Raw genomic sequence first — 26,190 nt, forward strand, 5'->3', positions numbered from 1 at the left:
CTCTGCTGTACGGGTCATGGCAACCGCCATGATTACACACGTGAATCCCGCAGTAACCGATCCACAGTCTCCCAGCTCCCCCGCAACATAAAAAAGTATATGTATAAGAAGAGAAAAAAAAAAAAAATACTATTCTCATTTAGTATTTCTAAAATTTTGCTTTTCTCTTCTGTAATATCCATAAATGTCCATCACTTCTGTTCCTTGGTTCTATCTTCCTCTTTAATCCATTACGTTTGGAAGCCTCTATGTGTAGTTAGCGAATAGATGGAAGTTCTTGTACAAACTCCTCCGCTTTTCGATAGTCGGAAAAAAGAAATTTTCTGTCCTCCAAAAAAATTATCAGTGTTGCTGGATGACGCATTGTAAATTTATAACCCTTTTCCCATAAGGCTTTTTTCGCTGGGTTAAATTCCTTCCTTCTCTTCAACAGGTTGTAACTTATATCAGGATAAAAAAGAATTGGTTTCCCTGCTATCATCAGTGGCCCGTTTCTATTTTTGGCACTTTGGGCAGCGGCCTTCAGGATCTTTTCTTTGTCTTGGTATCGTAAGCATTTTATCAAAATTGATCGTGGGTTTTGGTCAGCTCGAGGTCTTGACCTTAAAGATCTATGCGCCCATACAATCTCAATTGGAGTTTCTCTTTCCATTTTCAATTTTTTAGGGATCCATTTTTGAAAAAAATTTATTGGATCTTCTCCTTCTATATCTTCTTTAAGTCCAACAATTTTAATATTATTTCGTCTACTGAGATTTTCAAGCTTATCAATTTTTTCCATAAATTGTTTTCTTTCTGATGTCCAAGCAGTATTTTCCTTTTCCATTTTGTCCATTCTTTCAACCATGTCTTCCGTTGTAGTTTCCAAGTCCGTAATTCTTTTTTCCATTTTTTCCTGTCTCTTTGTCATTTTATCAAGCATAGTCTCCATATTGGTCATTTTTTTTTTTCGAGTTTTTTTTTGGTTATTTTTAATTACTTTTAATGTGTCTAATTTACGCATTATTTGCCTCAAAGTCTTTTCTATATTTCTAGAAGGACTTTTACCTCCTTCAGCTGATCCTTCCGAGAGATTTGACTCTCCCTCCGATTCGCTATCACTTTCAGTTGCAGTGGTAGCTGGGCTTTGTAGTTCTTTTTGTTCCTGTTTGCGCATGGTCCGTCCTTCGCGTTTGCGCAGTTCACGATGGTTTTTTCCTTTGGAAGTGGCAAGCGTTGCCACCATCTCCTGTTCAGTATCACCGGCGATACAATGTACCTGAGATCGCGGCTCCTCGGTAGACGTGGGCCTCGCTCTTGTTCCAGCTTGCGTAGTCTTCCCGGTATTAGTTTTCTTCATCTTCTTTCCTTGAGGCATAGCTTGACACAGTCCGGAGTCGTTTATAAGCAACTTTTAGAGAGTATTGACTAACTTTTCTTCATTTAAACATTAATTTATTAACTTTTTACGGGAGAGCTGGGTCCCTGCGTCTCGATCCTACGTCATCACGTGATGTCCCCCCCAGCATTATTCCTTTTACCAAAATGCATTACCATACATTTCCCAACACTGTATTCCATCTGCCACATTTTTGCCCATTCTTCCAATTTGTCTAAGTCCTGCTGCAATCACGTTGCTTCCTCAGCATTAGCTACCCCTCCAACTACCTTCATATCATCTGCAAACTTTGCCACAAAGCCATCAATTCAATTATCCAAATCATTGACAAACAATGTGAAAAGTAGTGATCCCGATAATGACCCCAGAGGAACACTGGCAGCCAACCAGAAAAGGCCCCTTTTATTCCCACTCGCTGCCTCCTGCCTGTCAGCCATTCTGCTATCCATGCCGGTATCTTTCCTGTAATGCCATAGGATTTTAAACTTGTTCAGCAGCTTCATGTATGGCATCTTTTCAAATGCCTTCTGAAAATCCAAGTAAATGACATCCACTGCCTCTCCTTTGTTCACCCTGCTTGTTACTTCCTCGAAGAACTCTAACAGATTTGTCAGGTAGGATTTCTCTTCACAGAAACCATGCTGACTTTGACTTATTTTATCATTAGTCTCCAAGTACCTCGAAACCCTGTCCTTACTAATGGACTCCAACACTTTCCCAGCTACTTCAGGTTAGGCTAACTGGCCTATAATTTCCTTTCTTTTGCCTTCCTCCCTTCTTAAAGAATTTGGTGACATTTGCAATCTTTCAGTCCTCTGGGACCATGACAGAATCAAGTGATTCTTGAAAGATCATGACCAATGCATCTGTTTTCTCTTCAGCAACCTCTCTCAGGACTCTGGGATGTAGTCCATCTGATCCAGGTGACTTATCCACCTTAAGACCTTTGAGTTTGCCTAGCACATTTATCTTTGTAATAACAATGGCACTCACTCCTGCTCCCTGACACTCACGAACCTCTGGCACACTGCTAGTGTCTTCCACAGTGAAGACATATGCAAAGTACCCATTAAGTTCATCTGCCATTTCTTTGTCCCCATTACTACCTCACCAGCATCATTTTCCAGTGGTCCAACATCAACTCTCACCTCCCTTTTACTCTTCATATAACTGAAGATCTTTTGGTATCTTACTTTATATTATTGGCTAGTTTGCTCTCAAATTTCATTTTTTCCCTTTTTAGAGCTTTTTTAGTTGCCTTTTGTTGGATTTAAAAGCTTCCCAATCATCCAACTTCCCATTCACTTTTTCTACCTTATATGCCCTTTCCTTTTACATAGTCCTTATCAGCCATGGTTGCCTACCCCTGCCATATGAGAACTCTTACCCCTGCCTTGTGAACTATTCCCACAAACTTCAGCCATCTCTGCTCTGCCGTCATCCCTGCCAGTATTCTCCTCCAATCCACCTGGGCAAGCTCATCTCTCATGCCTCTGTAATTCCCTTTATTCCACTGCAATACTGATACATGTGAGATATGCTTTTCCCTCTCAAATTGCTGTGAGGCTGAAAGGATCTGTTCCACAGTGTATCTCTAAATAAATTTTTAAAAATCTATTCCCTGCATATTCATGTGTCTTTCTAAGAGCCTCTTAAATACTACTATTATGTCTGTGCGCCCACCACGCCTGGCAGCGCATTCCAGGTACCCACTAATCTTAAAACAAAATCTTACCCCACATCTCTTCTTTAAACTTTCTAATTAAATCTATAAATCTCAAATGAGCTCTAGAATTCAGATTCGAGGCGGAGAGCGTCTGTCGGCGTGCTGGGTTGGGGGCTGCCCTCTAGTGTTCACTCTGTGGATTGCATCCGTCTGCAGCTGCACTCGCGTGTGACGAGTGGTTGTTGCAGAAACATGACTCCAGGGCAACATCCCCTGCACCATAACCTACAGTCCCTGACACTCGGGACTTGGACTGTATTATTTTTGCGACTGTATGTTTTTCTGTTGTTGTAGTTATATGTGCTGTTTGCTGTGTGTGACTGTTGGTTCTGTGTTTTGCACCTCAGCCCTGGAGGAACACTGTTTCATTTGGCTGTGTTCATGTGTATGGTTGAATGACAATTAAACTTGAACTTGAACTGCCTTTTCTATTCCTTTCATAATTTTGTAAACTTCTCTCAGATCTCCCCTTGCACTAGAGAAAAGCAGAGAGGTATGTCCAATCTCCTGTTATAGCCAAAACTCTCTAATCCAAGCAGTGCCCTGGGAAAACGTTCCCAAACTCTCTCCAAAGTTTAAACATCCATGGGCTGTCGTGCGGCAATCTGAATTGCATGTAATGCGACTTGTCCATCATTTTATACAGTTGCAACATGACTTCCTAAATTATATTCACTGCCCTAATTGATGAAGGTAAGCATGTTCTACGCTTTCTTTGTCAATCTCTCTACTTGTGTTGCCATTTTCAGGGATCTGTGGACTTGCACCCAAAGATCCCTGTGTAAAGCAAAATTGAAGGAAAAGAGTACTGTCGACATTTCGAGCCAAAACCCTTTGGCAGGACTGGAGAAAAGACGCTGAGGAGTAGATTTTAAAAACACACACAAAATGCTGGTGGAACACAGCAGGCCAGGCAGCATCTATAAGGAGAAGCACTGTCGACGTTCCAAAATGTCGCCAGTGCTTCTCCTTATAGATGCTGCCTGGCCTGCTGTGTTCCACCACCATTTTGTGTGTGCTGTTTGAATTTCCAGCATCTGCAGATTTCCTCATGTTTGCTGAGTAGATTTAAAAGGTGGGGGGACGGGAGAAAGAAAAACGCAAGGTGATAGGGGAAACCTGAAGGGGGAGGGATGAAGTAAAGAGCTGGGAAGTAAATTGGTAAAAGAGACAGAAAGGCATGGAAGAAAGAAAAGGGGGGAGGAGCACCAGAGGGAGGTGATGGGCAGGCAAGGAGATAAGGTGAGGGGGGGGGGGGAAAAGGGGATGGGGAATGGTGAAGGAGAGGGCCCCCACCCCCACTCAGAAGTTCAGGAAAGAAAAGATGTAAAGCCATCTCCTGCTCTAGCCTTGCCCCCACCGCCTCCTCTTTTCCCCAAACCAAAGGCTCCACCAGAGATCAGAGTCTCACCTGCCATTTGATGAGGATTCCCTTGTCCAGGGGGAGGAGTTCCACTTCCCATGGGATCTCCAGCTCTCCCAACAGGATCCATTACTCCTGGCCCCATTGCCATTGGCTGGTTGAGCACCTGAAGGTGAGAACATGTTAGATGTTGCAGGTATTATCAATGCCCTTCTGCTGAGGTCAATGAGTTCTTGAAGGCATCTCCATCATGGGCACTAAGGACCTCTATCACCCAGGATGTGCCCTCTTCTCATCGCTACCATCAAGGAAGAGGTACAGGAGGCTGAAGTCACACATTCAACATTTTAAGACAGCTTCTTCCCCTCCACCATCAGATTTTTGAATAGAGAGTGAACATATGAACACTACCTCATTATTTTTCCCTCTCTTTTTGCACCACATATTTAATTTTTAAGATTTATATATACCTCTTATGGTAATTTATAGTTTCATTATAATGTATTGCAATGTACTTCTACTACAAAACAACACATTGACAACATATGCCAATGATATTAAATCTGATTCTGATCACATCTCAGCAGAAAGAAGCTACCCAAAGAAAATGGGTCAAGTGTTCAATTCGAAGTGATCGCTAATCTTTAACAGCATGAAGAGGCCTGGTGGTCCCTGAGGTCGGAGAGCCTCGGGGTCAGAGGTCAGTCAGCAGGTCCAGATGTCTGACTCCAGTAAGTTCAATGACGATGGAGGTCAGGTTAGCAGGTACTGAGTATGAAAACCTCTGATCCTCATAGCCAAAGAGCATAGTTGGCGGGCCCTGAGGATGAGATCTCTGATGGTGGGGGTGGGGGGAAGAGGGAGTCATAGGGAGGGGTTTGTTCGGTGGTATTGTGCTGTTTTTATTTTCTATTTTATTTAGAGATACCATGTAGAACAGGCCTTTCCAGCCCAATGAGCCTCACCACCCAGCAATTTAACCCTAGCCCAATGACAGGACAATTTCCAATGACCCTCCAGTACATCTTTGTGGAAAAGAACTGGAGCACCTGGAGGAAACCCACACAGTCATGGGCAGAACAAAAAACTCCTTACAGATGGTGCAGGAATTGAACTCCGAAACAGCCCGAGCTATAACAGCAACGTGCTACTGTGGCACCCAAATGGAAACACTGAACACATAACATTCCAGCGTAGTCCCTCGCCTTCAGCCTATAACGTTGTGCTGACCTTCCAACCTGCTCTAAGATCAATCTGACCCTTCCCTCCCACATAACTGACCATGTTAAGAGATTAGATAATAACAAATATAATCTTAAACAGCCAGTTCTATTAAATGCTGATTTACTCTCCTTTTTTGCAGAACAGCAAGGAGTGGAGAAATTGCAGCAAGGGAAAGCTTTACAGAGAAAATTATATACTTGAGGCAAACTAATCCCAAAGACCTGACAGATTCTGTGCAAGGGAACTGAAATACATTGGAAAGTGAGGATACATTGATCAGAATTTCCAGAGTTATTTAAAATTTAACATAACAATTTAATATGCTGGAATTTAGACAATGAGCAAATTAGTAGAACTATAATTGGGACACCAAATCTAAACAGATGGACTGCATCTAGCCCAGCAGTAGGATTGTATATTAAGGAGTGGAGCAAAATAATCCCTCACAGTGCTATAATTTAAATGTGTTGTGAGTCCCACTGCAAAACCAGGCAACAGTTCTCTAGGAAAAAAGATAAATATACGATATAGGCTGGAACAAATATACAAAGAGAGGCCTTGGTCTGTCTGGACATGTTAGTAACAAAGGGATATCTTAGCATTGTGCTGAGCTATGAATGCTGAACAAGCAAAGTACTTTAAAATAGATTATTAAAAGCAGATTTTTTTTTAGAAAAATGACATGCCTATTCTTTTATTTATTTTATTCATTAGAGATGCAGCGTGACAACAGGCCCAACGAACCACAGCACCCAGTTACACCCATGTGACCAATTAACCCAAATGTCTTTGGAATGTGGGAGGAAACCCACACGGTCACAGGCAGAACGTACAAACTCCTTACCGACAGTGGTGGGAATTGAACCTGGGTTATTGTGGCTGTAAAACTCCTTCCAGACAGCGATGGGTATTGAACCTGGGTTGTTGTTGCTGTAAAACTCCTTACAGACAGCAATGGGTATTGAACCTGGGTTATTGTGGCTGTAAAACTCCTTACAGACAGCGATGGGTATTGAACCTGGGTTATTGTTCTGTAAAACTCCTTATCGACAGTGGTGGGAATTGAACCTGGGTTATTGTTCTGTAAAACTCCTTATAGACAGCGATGGGCATTGAACCTGGGTTATTGTTCTGTAAAACTCCTTACCGACAGTGGTGGGAATTGAACCTGGGTTATTGTTCTGTAAAACTCCTTACCGACAGTGGTGGGAATTGAACCTGGGTTATTGTTCTGTAAAACTCCTTATAGACAGCGATGGGTATTGAACCTGGGTTATTGTTCTGTAAAACTCCTTACCGACAGTGGTGGGTATTGAACCTGGGTTATTGTTCTGTAAAACTCCTTACCGACAGTGGTGGGAATTGAACCTGGGTTATTGTGGCTGTAAAACTCCTTACCGACAGTGGTGGGAATTGAACCTGGGTTGTTGTGGTTGTAAAACTCCTTACCGACAGCGATGGGTATTGAACCTGGGTTGTTGTGGCTGTAAAACTCCTTACCGACAGCGATGGGTATTGAACCTGGGTTATTGTGGCTGTAAAACTCCTTACCGACAGTGGTGGGAATTGAACCTGGGTTGTTGTGGCTGTAAAACTCCTTATAGACAGTGGTGGGAATTGAACCTGAAAACTCCTTACAGACAGTGGCAGGATTGAATCTGGGTTGTTGCCGCTGTAAAGCATTATGCTATCTGCTATACAACCATGCCTTCTGCACATTTTTAAAAAAATCGTTGTATTTCTTTATTTACCTGTAAATGCCTGCATGAAAGTAAATCTGAAGGTAGTATATGATATGTTATGGGGAGAAGGCAGGAGAATGGAGGGGGGGTGTTGAGAGAGATAATAAATCAGTCTTGACTCAATGGGCCAAATGGACCAATTCTACTTCTCTGTCACAAGTTCTTCGATAATAAATTTACATTGACTTAAGCATGGAAAAATTCATGTTTGGCATATGACTGCTGGCAATGGGATGGGGTGAAATAATTAGAAACAAAGAAAACATACAGCACAATACAGGCACTGGACCACAAAGCTGTGCCGAACATGTCCTTACCTTATAACTGCCTAGGCTTTACCCATAGCCCTCTATTTTTCTAAGCTCCATGTCGCCATCCAGGAGTCTCTTAAAAGATCGTATCGTTTCCGCCTCCACCTGCAGCCCATTCTGTGCACTCACCACTCTCTGTGTAAAAATCTTATCCCGGACATCTCCTCTGTACCTTAAAACTATGCCCTCTCGTGCTAGTCATTTCAGCCCTGGGGAAAAGCCTCTGACTAACCACATGATCAATGCCTCTCATTATCTTGTACACCTCTATCAGGTCACCTCTCATCCTCCGTCACTCCAAGGAGAAAAAGCCAAGTTCACTCAACCTATCCTCATAAGGCATGCTCCCCAATCCAGGCAATATCCTTGTAAATCTCCTCTGCACCCTTCCTATGGTTTCCAAGTCCTTCCTGTAGTGAGGCGACCAGAATTGAGCACAGTACTCCAAGTGGGGTCTGACCAGGGTCCTATATACTTGCAACATTACCTCTCGGCTCTTAAACTCAATCCCACGATTGATGAAGGCCAAAGCACCGTATGCCTTCTTAACCACAGAGTCAACCTGCGCAGCAGCTTTGAGTGTCCTATGGATTCAGACCCCAAGATCCCTCTGATCCTCCACACTGCCAAGAGTCTTACCATTAATACTATAATCTGCCATCATATTTGACCTACCAAAATGAACCACCTCACACTTATCTGGGTTGAACTCCATCTGCCCAGTATTGCATCCTATCAATGATCTGTTGTAACCTCTGACAGCCCACCACACTATCCACAACACCCACAACCTTCGTGTTATCAGCAAATTTACTAACCCATCCCTCCACTTCCTTATCCAGGTCATTTATAAAAATCACAAAGAGTCAGGGTCCCAGAACAGATCCCTAAGGCACACCACTGGTGACCGAGCTCCATACAGAATATAACCAGTCTACAACCATTCTTTGCCTTCTGTGGGCAAGCCAGTTTTGGATTCACAAAGCAACGTCCCCTTGGATCCCATGCCTCCTTACTTTCTCAATAAGCCATTGGTATATTAATAGTTGGGGTACAGAAGCAAGAGAGCCAGGCAGGAGGCAAACAGGACAGGAAAGGACAGGACAGGCCAAAGATCTCCTGGGTTCGAGCAGTCTGGCTTCCCTCAATCTCTCACTTTGCTATCACTTACCAGAGGATGTGCACTTGCCACATTCTGGCTGGAATCTGCTATTGTGGCCAAGTAGATGAGGTTCCTATGCAGGATCTGCTGGTACCTGTACAAAAACAATAAGATTTTTTATTCTTTAACCAACTTTCTGCCCAGTCCCAAATGGTGCTGGCAAGACATACCAAACTTGGGCAGACAGCTAACAAAACCACTAACAGTTTGAGTAGATATACGTTTTCAGAACTATGATCACTGCAGTTTGCAACCTGTAGTTTCCCTTTGGGAGGTGTGCTTTTGAATTGTCTGTATGACCTGGTGTTTAGGCGAACAGGACACTGCAGTATGCAGAAATGGCCACTGCAGCCATTACTGAAGCGGACTTGGGTCCAGATTGAAGCAGCAGAGCCCAGGCCCAAGAGTGAAAAGCAAACCAACAATTAGCCCACTTAAGTGCCAAGCCAGATTAAAAGAAGATCAAAATGTCAGGGCGAGGGCAAAAACTGAATTGACTCTGCAGCTGTGGCCTGCAGCCATCAGCTCCTGATCCAGCTGCAGTGCTGAACCGTCTCCATGACTGTGGACTCAGTTTCAGGGACTCGATTCATGCCTGTGTATTATTTGTTTACTTTTTTATTGTTTGTTTGATTTGTTCTTTCTTTTTCACACATTCTATTGTGTTTCTTTGTTTTGTTGCTTTCTGCAAGAAGATGAATCTCAAGGTTGTATATGCATACATACCTTGATTATAAACGTACTTTGAAATTGAAACTACTGTGCCATGTCAATGGGCCTTGGGACCGCCTGGTGAAGGAAGCCATTGAAATAAAACTAGAGGAAAAGAATTTTAACAAAGACAATGGTCTCGGTCTGAATAAGAACTGGAAATCAATTGTAAACAAGGTGGGACAGCGAAAACCTGATTGGATGAGGATTAACCAATCAGGAAGCACAGATAATGGGGGGTATATATACCACCGGACTGAACATGTCTAGGTATCATCCTTGATGAAGATGGCAGAGTTTGTCAACAAAACATTGGTTAAGATTGATACTTGTACCTGGCTGGAAGCCTGAGAAGAGTTTATGCAGTGGTTGATGGGTTCTTGATTAGTCAGGGTGTCAAAGGTTATGGGGAGAAAGAAAGAGAATGGGATTGAGAGGGATAATAAATCAGACGTGATGGAATGGCAGAGCAGGCTCAATGGCTCAAATGGCCTAATTCTGCTCCTGTGTCATATGGTCATGGACAGTCCTGCCAAGTACTACAGGGTGACAGGTGGGTTCTGGAATGGATATCTCCCCCCCCCCCTCCCCGAGACCTCACTGCATCCCTTCCTCACCCCTCATCATCCTGTGGCAAAGATTAAACATTAAACATTAGTTTTATTTGTCAGATGTACACCCAAATGCACAGTGAAATATACTGTTCACATCAATGACCAACACAGTCTGAGGATGTGCTGGGGGCAGCCCACTGACAGCGGGTGTCACCACGCTTCCAGTACCAAGCTGGCACGCCCACAACTTACTAACCCTAGTCCTTACGCCTTTGCAATGTGGGAGGAAACTGGAGCACCCAGAGGAAACCCACATGGTCATGGGGAAAACGTACAAACTCCTTACGGACAGTGATGGGAATTGAACCACAACTGCTGATGCTGTCTTGTGTTACAACAACTGCTATGCTACCATGCTGATAAATCAACAGTACGGCGGCATACAGGCGAATGATGACTGAATACCATGGACTGTATAATTTCCAAACCTGACTGCCTCATTCTTGCAGTCAATATCCCCGCTCACCACCCCCCCCCCCCGCCCCACCGAGGTCCCTGTACGTCACCAATCTTGTCACATCACTCATGGTTACTGTGCTTTAGGCCACTTACGCTCTGGTCCTGGAGCACCCTACAGAAACCTTCCTTCTCCTTCTGCTTTAATATCCCTCTCTTCCGGCATCACTTCCTGCAACTTGGCCTCAGAGTTTGAGAACGCTCACAGGAAAATGGTTTTGAGCTAGCCCCAGAGTTTGAGAGTACACCCAAGAAAACGATTTGAGATGTTTTGTTCAATTGAGGCCCTCCGTTGGCCAGGGTTGTCCATGGATGCTGCATCCTGGCTGTCTACGTGATAAGCAAGCCAGGGCAGTATGACATGGAGAGCAAGCTGTTGCCCATGTAGCAGCCCCACCCTGCTCTCTATGCAACTGATAAATCCAAAGGAACAGCAGGGACTGATACATGTACAACAAGCTGGAGGAACTCAGCAGGTCAGGCAGCATCCATGGAAATGAACAGTCAACGTTTCGGGCCGAGACCCTTTGTCCTGATGCTGCCCGACCCGCTGAGTTCCTCCAGCTTGTTGTACGTGTTGCTTTGACCTCAGCATCTACAGTGTACTTTGTGTTTAGGGACTGATACAGTTTGGTTGTCAGAGGCTTTCTGAGAGCTCATCCCTACGTTTATTCCCACCCACCAACCCCTGGCAATGACAATCTTAAGATGCCCTTCCCTGGCAGCTGGGGTGAAGACTGCATCAATATAAATGACACTCAAGTTGTTCTGGGCCTTTGATGATACCCAAAGAGAGTGAAGGCAAAAAGTGTGAACCAATACATTGGTGCAAACAGGACACAATTCATTCCAGAAAAGTGTGAAGTGATTCAGTTTGGAAGGTTGTGCGTGAAGGCAGAGTACAGGGTTAAGGCAGGATTATTAGTAGCAAGGAGGAACAGAGGGATCTGGGGTTCCATGTCTATAGATTCCTCACAGTTGCCATGCAAGTTGATAGGGTTATGGTGTGTTGGCCTTCCTTAGTAGGGGGATTGAGTTCAAGAGCCGCAAGGTCATGTTGCAACTCTACTAAACCCTAGTTAGACTACACATGAAATATTATATTCAGTTCCGGTTACCTCGTTATATGGAAGCTTTAGAGAGAGTGCAGAGGAGATTTACCAGGATGCTGCCTGGATTAGACAGCATGTCTTATGAGGATACGTTGAGCAAGCTCGAGACTTGGAGGTATAAAAGATGACAAGAGGCATAGACAGAGTGGCCAGCCAGAGACTTTTTCCCAGGGTGGAAATGGCTAATGTGAGTGGGCATGACTGAAAGGTGATTGGAGGGCAGTATACATGAGGATGTCAGAGGGGTTTTTTACAAAGATGTTGAGTGCATGGAAACCGCTGCCAGGGATAGAGGATGACAGAAAAATGGGGAGCAATGTGGAAGGGAAGGGTTAGGTTGATCTTAGACTAGGTTAAAGAGCCAGTACAATATTGTGGGCTGAAAGGCCTGGACTGTATGTAATTAGAGACAAGTCCATGGCATTGCAAGAAGTGGTCTGTAGTGCTGTGTCACTGAGGTAGTGTTGGGGTTGTGCAGATCGGTTCAAGAACCTGATGACAGCTATCCTTGACTCTGGTGCTCATATCATGTCATGGGCCCAGACTTATTGTTGCAACGACATCAAAAACTCTCTGCTTCTGTTCATATTGTTGCTGCTCCTGGGAGCTTGCTGTGCACCAACTGGCTACTGCATTTCCTGCTCCAGTTCGCCTACCATGCAAACCAGTCCACTGGTCATGCCATGGCCTTGGCCCTGCACTCCATCCTGTCCAATCTAGAAAACAACGCCTCATATACCAGGATATCGTTCATCAACTTCAGCTCAGTGTTTAACGTGATCATCCCTCAGAGGCTGGTGGGTAAACTGTCCTCGTTTGGACTCAAAACCCCTCTCTGTAACTGGATCTTGGACTTCTTGATGGAAGGATCCCAGTCATTCCAAGCTGGTAGCAAGTTCCATCACGCTGAGCATTGGGTCCTCCAGGGCTGTGTGCTCAGTCCGCTGCTGACTCACAACTACGCTGCCAGTGTAGACTACTCACAGCACATCAGCAAGTTTGTTGATGATACCAGTGGCTGGCCTCATCAGCAACAATGGTGAGTTGGCGTACAGAGAGGAGGTAGAGAGGTTTGGTGTGTGAAAGACAACCTGAGTCTCAACATGGACCAGTCAAGAGATTGTTGTGGACTTCAGGAAGACACAGGATGACCACTCTCCACTGGACATCAGTGGCTCTGCTGTGGAGAGTGAAGAGCACAAAATTCCTTGGTGTACACATAATGGACGATCTAATCTGGACCCACAGCACCTCCTCACTAGTCAAGGCACAGCAGCATCTATACACTCTGAGGAGATTGGGCTCCCGTCTATATTCTAATAACGTTCTAAAGGAGCGCCATCGAGAGCGTCCTGTCTGGCTGCATCATTGTGTGGCACAGAGCTGCGGGGCACCAGACTGTAAAACCCTACAGAGGACAGTGACCAGCCGGTACCGGGAGGATTATTGGAGACTCCCCCATCTCCATCCATTTGTGACTTTTACTGGGAGTGTTGTAGATGAAAGGCCCAAAGCATTGGTGAGGATCCCTACCACCCAACCCACGATCTTTTTAAACTACTACCATCAGGAAGGAGATATAGGAGTTCCAGTACAGGGACAGACTGCCAGAATGAGTTAACAGCTTCTTCCCTCAGGCAGAGTGACTAATGAATACCCTGACACCACTGAGGTGTCATTACGAGGACAGCAAGCTGTTTGCTGTTTACCTGCATTTTGAATTACATTTTACTCTGTGCCAGAGTAAAGAGAATGAATGTTTAGTATGGTGGATAGACGCCAATAGACTACTTTATTCTGAATGGCATCGAGCTTATCCAGACAAGTGAAGTATATGTTTCGTACCACCCATCCCACAGTCTCTTTGACCCACTACCATCAGGAAGGAGGTACAGGAGCATCAGGATTAGGACTGCCACACTGGGTAACAGCTTCTTCCCTCAGGCTGTGAGACTAATGAATAGCTTTGTCACTAGAACAGCAAGCTGTCTACTGTTAACTTATTTGTAGTAATATTTTGTTTATGTGCTGTGTGTGCACCATGGTCTAGAGAAACATTGTTTTATTTGCTTGTACAGATGATAATAAACTTGAACCTAAACCTGAAATTGAACTTGTAATGGTGACTTAAGCACAGTCAATGTTCAAAATAAATTTATTATCAAGGCACATATACGTCACCATATACAACCTTGAGATTCATTTTCTTGCGAGCATTCACAGTAAATACAGGAAACACAACCAAATAAACGACAGACTGCACCCGATAGAAAATTAACGACAGACTGCACCCGACAGAAAATAAACGACAGACTACACCCGACAGAAAATAAACGACAGACTACGCCCGACAGAAAATAAACGAGACTGTACCCCAGAGAAAATAAATGACAGACTGCACCCGACAGAATGAACAAACAACCAGTGTGCAAGAGACAACTGTCCAAATAATAAAAAAATTAAAAAGGAAACAATAATAATGTTAAATATATAAGCAATAAACATCGAGAACATGGAGATGAAGGGTCTTTGAAAGTGAGTCCATGGGTTGTGGGTACAGTGATGGGGGTGTGAAGCTGAGTGAAGTTAACCCCTCTGGTTCAAAAGCCTGCTGGTTGAGGGGTAACAACTGTTCCTAGTGTGGGTACCACCTTCCCGATGGCAGCAGTGAGAAGGGAGCATGGCCTGGGGGGTGGGGGGGGGGATTCTCTGATGCTACTTTACTGCTATAGCACTCTGTGTCGATGGAGAGGGCTTTACCCATGACGGACTGGGTCATTTCATGACTGGCGAGGTGCTCTAAGGGTGCACAGAGCTAAGAAAGGTGTGACAGAAATGCAAGAAGCTTTAGAGCACATGAACAGTGAAGTTTCTGTCACAAACCTGTCAGACTGGAATGAAACCTTCTGCCGAGTATCTGTGCCGACAACAGCAGTAATCGTGGGCGCTGGCATTAGGTTACAATCGAGCCCAGACACGTTAATACTCTTGACTGAAGCAGTTCTTACACTCCCAAACCCCGCAGCGTGACTCTATAGTACAGCAACCATTTCACCCAATCGGCAAATTCAAACATTAAAGATGAGCTTTATTTGTCACATGTACATCGACACAAACAATGCATTTCACTGTATGTTTCAACAACCAACACAGTCTGAGGATGTGTCGGGGCAGCTCAAAAGTATCACCATGTTTCCAGTGCCAACATAGCATGGCACATCTTACTAGCACTAAGCCATACGTGTTTGGAACGTGGGGGGAAACCAGAGCACCCAGAGGAAACCCACACAGTCACAGGGAGAACATACCTTAAAGATAGTGACTGGAATTGAACCATGATCGCTGGCTCTGTAAAGAGTTGTGCTAACCACTTTGTTACTGTACCACCCATTAAACATACCACCCCCCTCCCCGAGATACACCATGGATTGTATACAGACTGAACACTCACTATACCGACCCTTGAAACGTTCCCACAGCAGTTCCACGATTGAGGGCAATGCTCCAGGTGCAGGTGATGGGATGAGGAAGATAAATAATTCAGCCAAAGGACCTGTTTCTCTGCCGTAATGCTCTATGACTTTATGATACCTGGTGGCTGGGTGGGTGAATGAAATGGTGAGGAAGGTATATGAGAAACTTCAATGGCCAGAGAAGAAGGAACAGGCTGAAAAGTTATCACTTTAGAGTGCAGAAAGGCACATAATAAACCACAGAGAAGGCGTGACCACAACAGTGAATGTGCAGAGATTTTCCCGGGCTGAAGAATTATGGTAATGCCTCTGGTGTAGTTTAGGAGCTAGGGAGAGCCAAGACATCTATTCATTGTCTATAAAATTAATGAAGAACTCAGCATAGTTAGCAGGAAATTTCTATTTCCAAAATCAGAAACAGGGCAGTGGTTTGTTAATTGAGAGGAAGTGAGGACAGATCCACACTTCCCCCCATGAGGAAAACAGCCTCAATATCTCTACTTCCCCCCATGAGGAAAACAGCCTCAATATCTCTACTTCTCCCCATGAGGAAAACAGCCTCAATATCTCCACTTCTCCCCATGAGGAAAACAGCCTCAATATCTCCACTTCTCCCCATGAGGAAAACAGCCTCAATATCTCTACTTCCCCCCATGAGGAAAACAGCCTCAATATCTCCACTTCCCAATCATGAGGAAAACAGCCTCAATATCTCTACTTCTCCCCATGAGGAAAACAGCCTCAATATCTCCACTTCTCCCCATGAGGAAAACAGCCTCAATATCTCCACTTCTCCCCATGAGGAAAACAGCCTCAATATCTCCACTTCTCCCCATGAGGAAAACAGCCTCAATATCTCTACTTCCCCCCATGAGGAAAACAGCCTCAATATCTCTACTTCCCCCCATGAGGAAAACAGCCTCAATATCTCTACTTCCCCCCATGAGGAAAACAGCCTCAATATCTCTACTCCCCATGAGGAAAACAGCCTCAATATCTCCACATTCCCCCCATGAGGAAAAGTCTCAGAATCTCCACTTCCCAATCATGAGGAAAACAGCCTCAATATCTCTACTTCCCCCCATGAGGAAAACAGCCTCAATATCTCTACTTCTCCCATGAGGAAAACAGCCTCAATATCTCTACTCCCCATGAGGAAAACAGCCTCAATATCTCTACTCCCCATGAGGAAAACAGCCTCAATATCTCCACATTCCCCCCATGAGGAAAAGTCTCAGAATCTCCACTTCCCAATCATGAGGAAAACAGCCTCAATATCTCTACTTCCCCCCATGAGGAAAACAGCCTCAATATCTCTACTTCTCCCATGAGGAAAACAGCCTCAATATCTCTACTCCCCATGAGGAAAACAGCCTCAATATATCCACATTCCCCCCATGAGGAAAAGTCTCAGAATCTCCACTTCCCAATCATGAGGAAAACAGCCTCAATATCTCTACTTCTCCCCATGAGGAAAACAGCCTCAATATCTCCACATTCCCCCCATGAGGAAAACAGTCTCAGAATCTCCATTTCCCAATCATGAGGAAAACAGCCTCAATATCTCCACATTCCCCCCATGAGGAAAACAGTCTCAGAATCTCCACTTCCCAATCATGAGGAAAACAGCCTCAATATCTCAATTTCCTATCCATGAGGAAAACAACCTCAGTATGTACATTTCCTTGTAATAAGGAAAACAGCTTCAATATCTCCACTTCCCCGTAATGAGGAAATCAGCCTCAGTATCTCCACTTCCCCATCATGAGGTAAATCTACCTGTTATCCCATGAACTTCGCTCTGCCATGGATGGTCCCAAGCCGGCTGCGATAGGAGGGTTGTACATGGGGCTAGCAATCCCATCCTGTGAAAACCCAGAACTACAGAAATACAAACGGAAGCTCCGAAGCTTTTTCTCTGGCAGAGGAAATACAACCTCAGCCTGGGACAGGAAGGACCTTCAAAGGACTACACCTGGCGATAATGTGAAAAACTGGCCCAGGACAGAGGACTAAGGAAGCTGCTTTTGTGGCCCAGATGGGGTGATGGGCTTAGGTAAGTAAGCATCCCTTGAACTTATTGTAAGTTGATATTTAAATGATGTTTTACAATTCCATAATATATATTTTGTATTCATTTTAAATAAATATAATGAGAAACTTAGCAACTCATTCAGATTCTGAGAATTAATGCTGTTGGATTCATTTGTCACCTGAACATCGAAACATACGTTGAAACGCTGTGTGTGTGTCAGCAACCAACACAACCCAAGCATTGCCACGCATTCCACACCAACATAGCATATCCTCCACAATGTCCAGCAGTCCAACACAAGCAACAACAGCCTACAAGCTTATTTCCTGTCCTCCCACACACAGATGGACCGATTTTCTCTCCCTCCCACGAAGTCAGTGATTAACACATTGCTTTACAGTGCCGGCTCCCCAGTTTCAATTCCTGCCACTTTCTGTTAGGAGCTTGTACGTTCTCCCCGTCACAACATGGGTTTCCTTTGGCTGCCCCGCTTTCCTCCCATATTCCAAAGACGTACTGGCTAGTAGGTTGATCGGTCACAGGGTGCAATTGGGCAGTGGGGGCTCGTTGAGCTGGAAGGGGCTGTTACTGTGCTGTAACTCTAAGTAAAGAAACAAACTCGGTGACTTACTGGGTGCACTCTGCAGCTTTGCCATTGTTCTGATACTCCACAATGCACTGAATTAACTGGTTGTTCTCGTCAAGTAACTGAAACCACAAAAAAAGCCACTTTTACTAACAGTCACAACTAATCAATAATAACAAATTGTTGATTAACATAGAGCCTACAACCCAAGGACATTAACATTTAAGATTATTTAGACTATAAGACAAAGGAGCAGAAGTCGGCCATTCAGCCCATCAAGTCTGCTGCATTTTATCATGAGCTGATCCATCTTCCCATTTAGTCTCACTCCTCCCCGCCTTCTCACCATAACCTTTGATGCCCTGGCTACTCAGATACCTATCAATCTCTGCCTTAAATACACCCAATGACTTGACCTCCATTGCCGCCCGTGGCAACAAATTCCACAGATTCACCACCCTCTGGTTAAAAAAATTTCTTCGCATCTCTGTTCTGAATGGGCGCCCTGCAATCCTTAAGTCATGTCCTCTCGTACTAGGCTCCCCCACCATGGGAAACAGCTTTGCCACATACACTCTGTCAATGCCTTTCAACATTTGAAATGTTTCTATGAGGTCCCCCCTCATTCTTCTAAACTCCAAGGAGTACAGTCCAAGTCTCTCTGCAGACTCTGCTTCCTCAGCACTACTGGCTCCTCCACCTATCTTTGTATCATCAGCAAACTTAGCCACAAAGCCATCTATTCCATAATCCAAATCGTAGATATACAACGTAAAAAGAAGCGGCCCCAACACGGACCCCTGTGGAACACCACTGGTAACCAGCAGCCAACCAGAATGGGATCCCTTTATTCCCACTCTCTGTTTCCTGCCAATCAGCCAACACTCTATCCATGTATGTAACTTTCCTGTAATTCCATGGGCTCTTGTCTTGTTTAGCAGCCTCATGTGCAGCGCCTTGTCAAAGGCCTTCTGAAAATCCAAATACACAACATCCACTGCATCTCCCTTGTCTAGCCTACTTGTAATTTCCTCAAAAAATTGCAATAGGTTTGTCAAGCAGCAGTTTCCTTCGAGGAAACCATGCTGAGTTCTGCCTATCTTGTCATATGCCTCCAGGTACTCCGTAACCTCATCCTTGACAATCGACTCCCAACAACTTCCCAACCACCGATGTCAAGCTAACAGGTCTATAATTTCCTTTTTGCTTCCTTGCCCCCTTCTTAAATAGCGGAGTGACATTTGCAATCTTCCAGTCCTCCAGAACCAGGCCAGAATCTATGGACTTTTGAAAGATCATTGCTAATGCCTCCGCAATCTCCACTGCTACTTCCTTCAGAACACGAGGGTGCATTCCATCTGGCCTGGGAGATTTATCTACCCTTAGACTATTCAGCTTCCTGAATACTTTCTCTTTCGTAATTGTGACTGCGCACACTTCTCTTCCCTGACACTCTTGGGTGTCCGGTATACTGCTGATGTCTTCCTCAGTGAAGACTGATGCAAAATACTTGTTCAGTTCCTCCGCCATCTCCTTATCTCCCATTACAATTTCTCCAGCATCATTTTCTATTGGTCCTATATCTACTCTCACCTGTCTTTTACTCTTTATATACTTGAAAAAGCTTTTAGCATCCTCTGTGATATTACTTGCTAGCTTCCTTTCATAGTTCATCTTTTCCCTCTTAATGACCTTCTTAGTTTCCTTTTGTAAGCTTTTAAAAACTTCCCAATCCTCTGTCTTCCCACTAATTTTTGCTTCCTTGTATGCCCTCTCCTTTGCTTTTACTTTGGCTTTGACTTCTATGTGAATAAATGACCTTAATGTCATTTTTCTGTACACAAGTGTAAAGGAGAATGAAATAATTGTTTTTCAGGATCTGATACAACACAAAAAAAACATAATGAGATAAAGAACACAATACATATGACAGCTTATTTATCCAGATCGACTGTATGTCCATAAAGTGGCACTTGGCACAGGAGTGTCTGTACATAAGGTGAGTGACAGGAAATGATAAAGTAGTGGTGGTTGGGGGAATGGAGGGGTGAGTTTGTGGGTGGAGGCATTGAACAGCCTTACTGCTTGGGGAAAGTAACTGTTTTTGAGTCTGGCCATCCCGGTGTACATACTACGTAGCCTCCTCCCTGATGGGAGTGGGACAAACAGTCCAGGAGGTAACGGCGTTAAGACAGAATTTCAGTCAGGACACTGACAGTTGGAGCAGGTCGGAGGTGCCGGCTGAGTGATGTATTCCCGAGCTACTAAAACTTCAAGTTATACATCCACGATATTAAATCTGATAACGTGGCTTCAACAGAAAACAAATGGCTTACGAGTCTTCATTAGATGGCAGTTTAGAATAACTTCTTCTTATACAAGTCCACAGCAAGACAGAGTTTGATGGAGTCCATGCATTTGATTGAGTTTCCATGCCCTGGCAAGGAAGTTGCAGTGTATGTACCAATATACACAAGAATGATACCAGCAATGAAAGGCTTCGCATACGAGGAGAGTTTGGTGGCTCAGGGCTTGTACTTGCTGGAGTTTAGAAGAATGGGGGGTGGGGGGGGGGAGTAGAAATCTCATTGAAAGCTACCAAACATTGAAAGGCCTCAATAGAGTGGATGTAGAGAGGAATTAGAGGGTGAGTCTCGGACCAGAGGGCAGAGCCTCAGAATAGAAGGGCCATCTATTTAGAACAAAGATGAGAAAGAAGTTGCTTAGCCAGAGGATGGTGAATCTGTGGAATTCATTGCCACATTTGGCTGTGGAAGCCAAATCATTGGGCATACTTAAAGCGGAGAGTCTTTGATTGGTCAGGGCATGAAAGCTTGGGGGAGAATCAGGGGAATGCGGTTGATTGAATGATAGCGCTGACTCGATGGGCCAGATGGCCTGATTCTGCTCCTGTGTCTTACTGTCTATAAACGCTATTTATTTACTCAGTGATACAGTGTGGAGTCAGTCCTCTGGCCTTTCGAGCCACGCCATCTCAGCAACCCCACAACCACGATTAGCCCTAACCTGATCACGGCACAACTTGCAATGACCAATTAACCTACCTGTTTGGATTGTGGGAGGAAACCAGAGCACCAGGGCAAACCCATGCAGTCATTGGGAGAACATACATAGATTCTTTACAGAACGGCGCTGGAATTTAATTCCGAACCCTGGAATGTCCTGAGCTGTAATAGCTTTGCACTAACTGCTACAATACGGTGGCATCTGAATTTATCTCGTGGCAGAAATCTCGGTTGTGTTACTAAATGCAATTCACTTTCAAAGAGGGGTGTTTGGTTAGAGGTTATATCCTCGTAACCTAGAATCATAAGAGTTCTATGGCACAAAGATGGTCCACCTCACCCATGCTAATCATGCCTACTAATCCTATTTGCCTACACTAGGCCTGTGTGCCTCTATGCTTTTTATCAATTACCTGTCCAAATATGTTTTAGACATTATTATATCTGACTTACAAAATATAACTGGTCTTACTAAAGGAAGTACAAGTTTAAGGCACAGAGGCAGAGTTTAGTAAGGGATAGGAGAATTATTTTTTCACCCAAAGGAGAGCTATGATCTGAAACTTGAGAAGGTGATGAAGGCAGAGATGCTCATTACAAGTATCTGGATGCACATCTGAATCACAAAACTCACCCAGCACCCAACACAAACACCCACTCTACCTGAACCAACACCCAATCACCATTCCTACCCAACCCAGCAACCAAAATACCTACCAATCCAAACAGCACTCAAAGACTAACCCCACATTGATCCCAGCACCCAACAAAAACAGCCACTGCATTTAAATCAGCACCCAATCCCCACTGTCACGCACTCCAACCAAACCAGTACCCAATCCCCACTGTCACCCGCTCCATCCAAACCAGCACCCAATCCCCACTGTCACCCGCTCCATCCAAACCAGCACCCAATCCCCACTGTCACCCACTCCATCCAAACCAGCACCCAATCCCCACTGTCACCCGCTCCATCCAAACCAGCACCCAATCCCCACTGTCACCCGCTCCAACCAAACCAACACCCAATCCCCACTGTCACCCGCTCCATCCAAACCAGCACCCAATCCCCACTGTCACCCGCTCCATCCAAACCAGCACCCAATCCCCACTGTCACCCGCTCCATCCAAACCAGCACCCAATCCCCACTCACCCGCTCCATCCAAACCAACACCCAATCCCCACTGTCACCCGCTCCATCCAAACCAACACCCAATCCCCACTGTCACCTGCTCCATCCAAACTAGCACCCAATCCCCACTGTCACCCGCTCCATCCAAACCAGCACCCAATCCCCACTGTCACCCGCTCCATCCAAACCAGCACCCAATCCCCACTGTCACCCGCTCCATCCAAACCAGCACCCAATCCCCACTGTCACCCGCTCCATCCAAACCAGCACCCAATCCCCACTGTCACCCGCTCCATCCAAACTAGCACCCAATCCCCACTGTCACCCGCTCCATCCAAACCAGCACCCAATCCCCACTGTCACCCGCTCCATCCAAACCAGCACCCAATCCCCACTGTCACCCGCTCCATCCAAACCAGCACCCAATCCCCACTGTCACCCGCTCCATCCAAACCAGCACCCAATCCCCACTGTCACCCGCTCCATCCAAACCAGCACCCAATCCCCACTGTCACCCGCTCCATCCAAACCAGCACCCAATCCCCAGTCACCCAACCTACTCTAACTAGCATTAGTATCCACCCGAGAATCTGACCCACAACACCCATCCCACCCACCGATCTCAGAAGCCAAACCCCACCCTAGAAACCGGCCCCAACTTTGACACCTAAGACAAACGTCCACCCCAGCACCCTCCTGAGCAAGCTGAAGGCCAAATCCCTCCCCCAAACTGGAACCAAGCCATCCACCAAAAACTGGCTTCCGCTCCTCACGCCGGGAGCGGATAACACTGCTCCATTCCGCCTTCCACATCATCGCGTCCGACCAAAACTCAAGGCGGGCCCGGCACCCCACAGCCCGAGAGCGCGGGGCTCACGGCCCGCCTCCCGGAGTGGCAGCACCATCCCGGCTTCCGGCGCCAGGCGCCAGGCCGCAGCCTCCCGCCACACGCACAGCCCCAGGCCTCGGCGTGGCCCACAGCCCCGCTCACCTTCTGGATGGTCGCCTGGTTTATTTCACATTTGCTCCGCAGCCGCTGTGGCACAAATACCACAGACATGGCGGAGAAAGCAGTTCCTCCCTCCGACCGACCGACAGTCGGCAGCGACTCCTCCCCTGTGAGTGACACCTCTCCCCGTCACTCCCACCCTCAGTGCCTCCCTCCTCATCGTCTATTCCTCCCCCCACCCACCCTCTACCTCCCTCCCTCCCTCCCTCACCATCACTCTGATCCTGTCCCCCTCCGCCCCCATCTCCCTCCCTCCCCATCACTCTGATCCTGTCCCCCTCCGCCCCCATCTCCCTCCCTCTCCATCACTCTGATCCTGTCCCCCTCCGCCCCCATCTCCCTCCCTCCCCATCACTCTGATCCTGTCCCCCTCCGCCCCCATCTCCCTCCCTCTCCATCACTCTGATCCTGTCCCCCTCCGCCCCCATCTCCCTCCCTCCCCATCATTCTGATCCTGTCCCCCTCCGCCCCACCATCTCCCTCCCTCCCCATCACTCTGATCCTGTCCCCCTCTGCCCCACCATCTCCCTCCCTCCCTCCCCATCACTCTGATCCTGTCCCCCTCTGCCCCACCATCTCCCTCCCTCCCTCCCCATCACTCTGATCCTGTCCCCCTCCGCCCCCATCTCCCTCCCTCCCCATCACTCTGATCCTGTCCCCCTCCGCCCCCATCTCCCTCCCTCTCCATCACTCTGATCCTGTCCCCCTCCGTCCCATCTCCCTCCCTCCCCATCACTCTGATCCTGTCCCCCTCTGCCCCACCATCTCCCTCCCTCCCCATCACTCTGATCCTGTCCCCCTCCGCCCCCATCTCCCTCCCTCCCCATCACTCTGATCCTGTCCCCCTCTGCCCCACCATCTCCCTCCCTCCCCATCACTCTGATCCTGTCCCCCTCTGCCCCACCATCTCCCTCCCTCCCCATCACTCTGATCCTGTCCCCCTCCGCCCCCATCTCCCTCCCTCCCCATCACTCTGATCCTGTCCCCCTCCGCCCCACCATCTCCCTCCCTCCCCATCACTCTGATCCTGTCCCTCTCCCTCCCTATCACTCTGATCCTGTCCCTCCTCCCCCATCACTCTGATCCTGTCCCTCTCCCTCCCTATCACTCTGATCCTGTCCCTCCTCCCCCATCACTCTGATCCTGTCCCTCCTCCCCCATCACTCTGATCCCGCCCCCCTCCGCCCCACCATCTCCCTTCCTCCCCATCACTCTGATCCTGTCCCCCTCCGCCCCCATCTCCCTCCCTCTCCATCACTCTGATCCTGTCCCTCTCCCTCCCTATCACTCTGATCCTGTCCCTCCTCCCCATCAGTCTGATCCTGCCCCCCTCTGCCCCACCATCTCCCTTCCTCCCCCATCACTCTGATCCTGTCCCTCTCCTTCCCTCCCTCTGCATTAGTCTGATCTTGTCCTTCCCGCTCCTCCCTCCCCCTCCCTGTCACTCTGATCCTGTCCCTCTCCTTCCCTCCCTCTGCATTAGTCTGATCTTGTCCTTCCCGCTCCTCCCTCCCCCTCCCTGTCACTCTGATCCTGTCCCCTCTCAGCCCCCCCACCATCTCCCTTCCTCCCCATCACTCTGATCCAGTCCCCTCTCAGCCCCCCCACCATCTCCCTTCCTCCCCATCACTCTGATCCTGTCCCCTCTCAGCCCCCCCACCATCTCCCTTCCTCCCTGTCACTCTGATCCTGTACCCTCTCAGCCCCCCCACCATCTCCCTTCCTCCCTGTCACTCTGATCCTGTCCCTCTCCCTCCCTATCACTCTGATCCTGTCCCTCCTCCCTATCACTCTGATCCTGTCCCCTCTCAGCCCCCCCACCATCTCCCTCTCTCCGCATCTCTCTGATCTTGTCCCTCCCCCTCCTCCCGCATCTCCCTCCCAGTCACTCCTCCTCCCCATCACTCTGATCCTGTTCCTCTCCCTCCCCATCACTCTAATCCTTTCCCCCCTCTTCCCCCCACCATCTCCCTTCCTCCCCATCACTCTGATCCTGTCCCTCTCCCTCCCTATCACTCTGATCCTGTCCCTCCTCCCCCATCACTCTGATCCTGCCCCCCTCCGCCCCACCATCTTCCTTCCTCCCCATCACTCTGATCCTGTCCCCCTCCGCCCCCATCTCCCTCCCTCTCCATCTCCCTCCCTCTCCATCACTCTGATCCTGTCCCTCTCCCTCCCTATCACTCTGATCCTGTCCCTCCTCCCCATCACTCTGATCCTGTCCCTCTCCCTCCCTATCACTCTGATCCTGTCCCTCTCCTGCCCTCCCTCTGCATTAGTCTGATCTTGTCCTTCCCGCTCCTCCCTCCCCCTCCCTGTCACTCTGATCCTGTCCCCTCTCAGCCGCCCCACCATCTCCCTTCCTCCCCATCACTCTGATCCTGTCCCCTCTCAGCCCCCCCACCATCTCCCTTCCTCCCCATCACTCTGATCCTGTCCCCTCTCAGCCCCCCCACCATCTCCCTTCCTCCCTATCACTCTGATCCTGCCCCCCTCCGCCCCACCATCTTCCTTCCTCCCCATCACTCTGATCCTGTCCCCCTCTGCCCCCATCTCCCTCCCTCTCCATCACTCTGATCCTGTCCCTCTCCCTCCCTATCACTCTGATCCTGTCCCTCCTCCCCATCACTCTGATCCTGCCCCCCTCCGCCCCACCATCTCCCTTCCTCCCCCATCACTCTGATCCTGTCCCTCTCCCTCCCTATCACTCTGATCCTGTCCCTCTCCTTCCCTCCCTCTGCATTAGTCTGATCTTGTCCTTCCCGCTCCTCCCTCCCCCTCCCTGTCACTCTGATCCTGTCCCCTCTCAGCCGCCCCACCATCTCCCTTCCTCCCCATCACTCTGATCCTGTCCCCTCTCAGCCCCCCCACCATCTCCCTTCCTCCCCATCTCTGATCCTGTCCCCTCTCAGCCCCCCCACCATCTCCCTTCCTCCCTGTCACTCTGATCCTGTACCCTCTCAGCCCCCCCACCATCTCCCTCTCTCCGCATCTCTCTGATCTTGTCCCTCCCCCTCCTCCCGCATCTCCCTCCCAGTCACTCCTCCTCCCCATCACTCTGATCCTGTTCCTCTCCCTCCCCATCACTCTAATCCTTTCCCCCCTCTTCCCCCCACCATCTCCCTTCCT

General features: G+C 47.4%; 1 protein-coding gene across 1 annotated transcript in view; it reads right to left on the reverse strand.

Annotated features, from left to right (window-relative positions):
• The window catches only part of ss18l2 (ss18, like 2), a 38,222-nt gene extending 15,023 nt beyond the window's left edge, over window positions 1-23,199 (reverse strand). Inside the window, exons 1-4 of the mRNA XM_073070478.1 lie at window positions 23,044-23,199; window positions 17,939-18,015; window positions 8,916-9,000; window positions 4,516-4,633 (exon numbers count right to left, since the gene is read on the reverse strand). Of these exons, the coding sequence (XP_072926579.1) occupies window positions 4,516-4,633; window positions 8,916-9,000; window positions 17,939-18,015; window positions 23,044-23,112 (349 nt within the window). The 5' untranslated portion in view covers window positions 23,113-23,199. The remainder of the gene's footprint in view (window positions 1-4,515; window positions 4,634-8,915; window positions 9,001-17,938; window positions 18,016-23,043) is intronic.
• Between the last annotated feature and the right edge of the window lie 2,991 nt (window positions 23,200-26,190).

This window comes from Hemitrygon akajei, chromosome 17 (genome assembly GCF_048418815.1).
Source record: "Hemitrygon akajei chromosome 17, sHemAka1.3, whole genome shotgun sequence".
Taxonomy (NCBI): Eukaryota; Metazoa; Chordata; class Chondrichthyes; order Myliobatiformes; family Dasyatidae; genus Hemitrygon; species Hemitrygon akajei.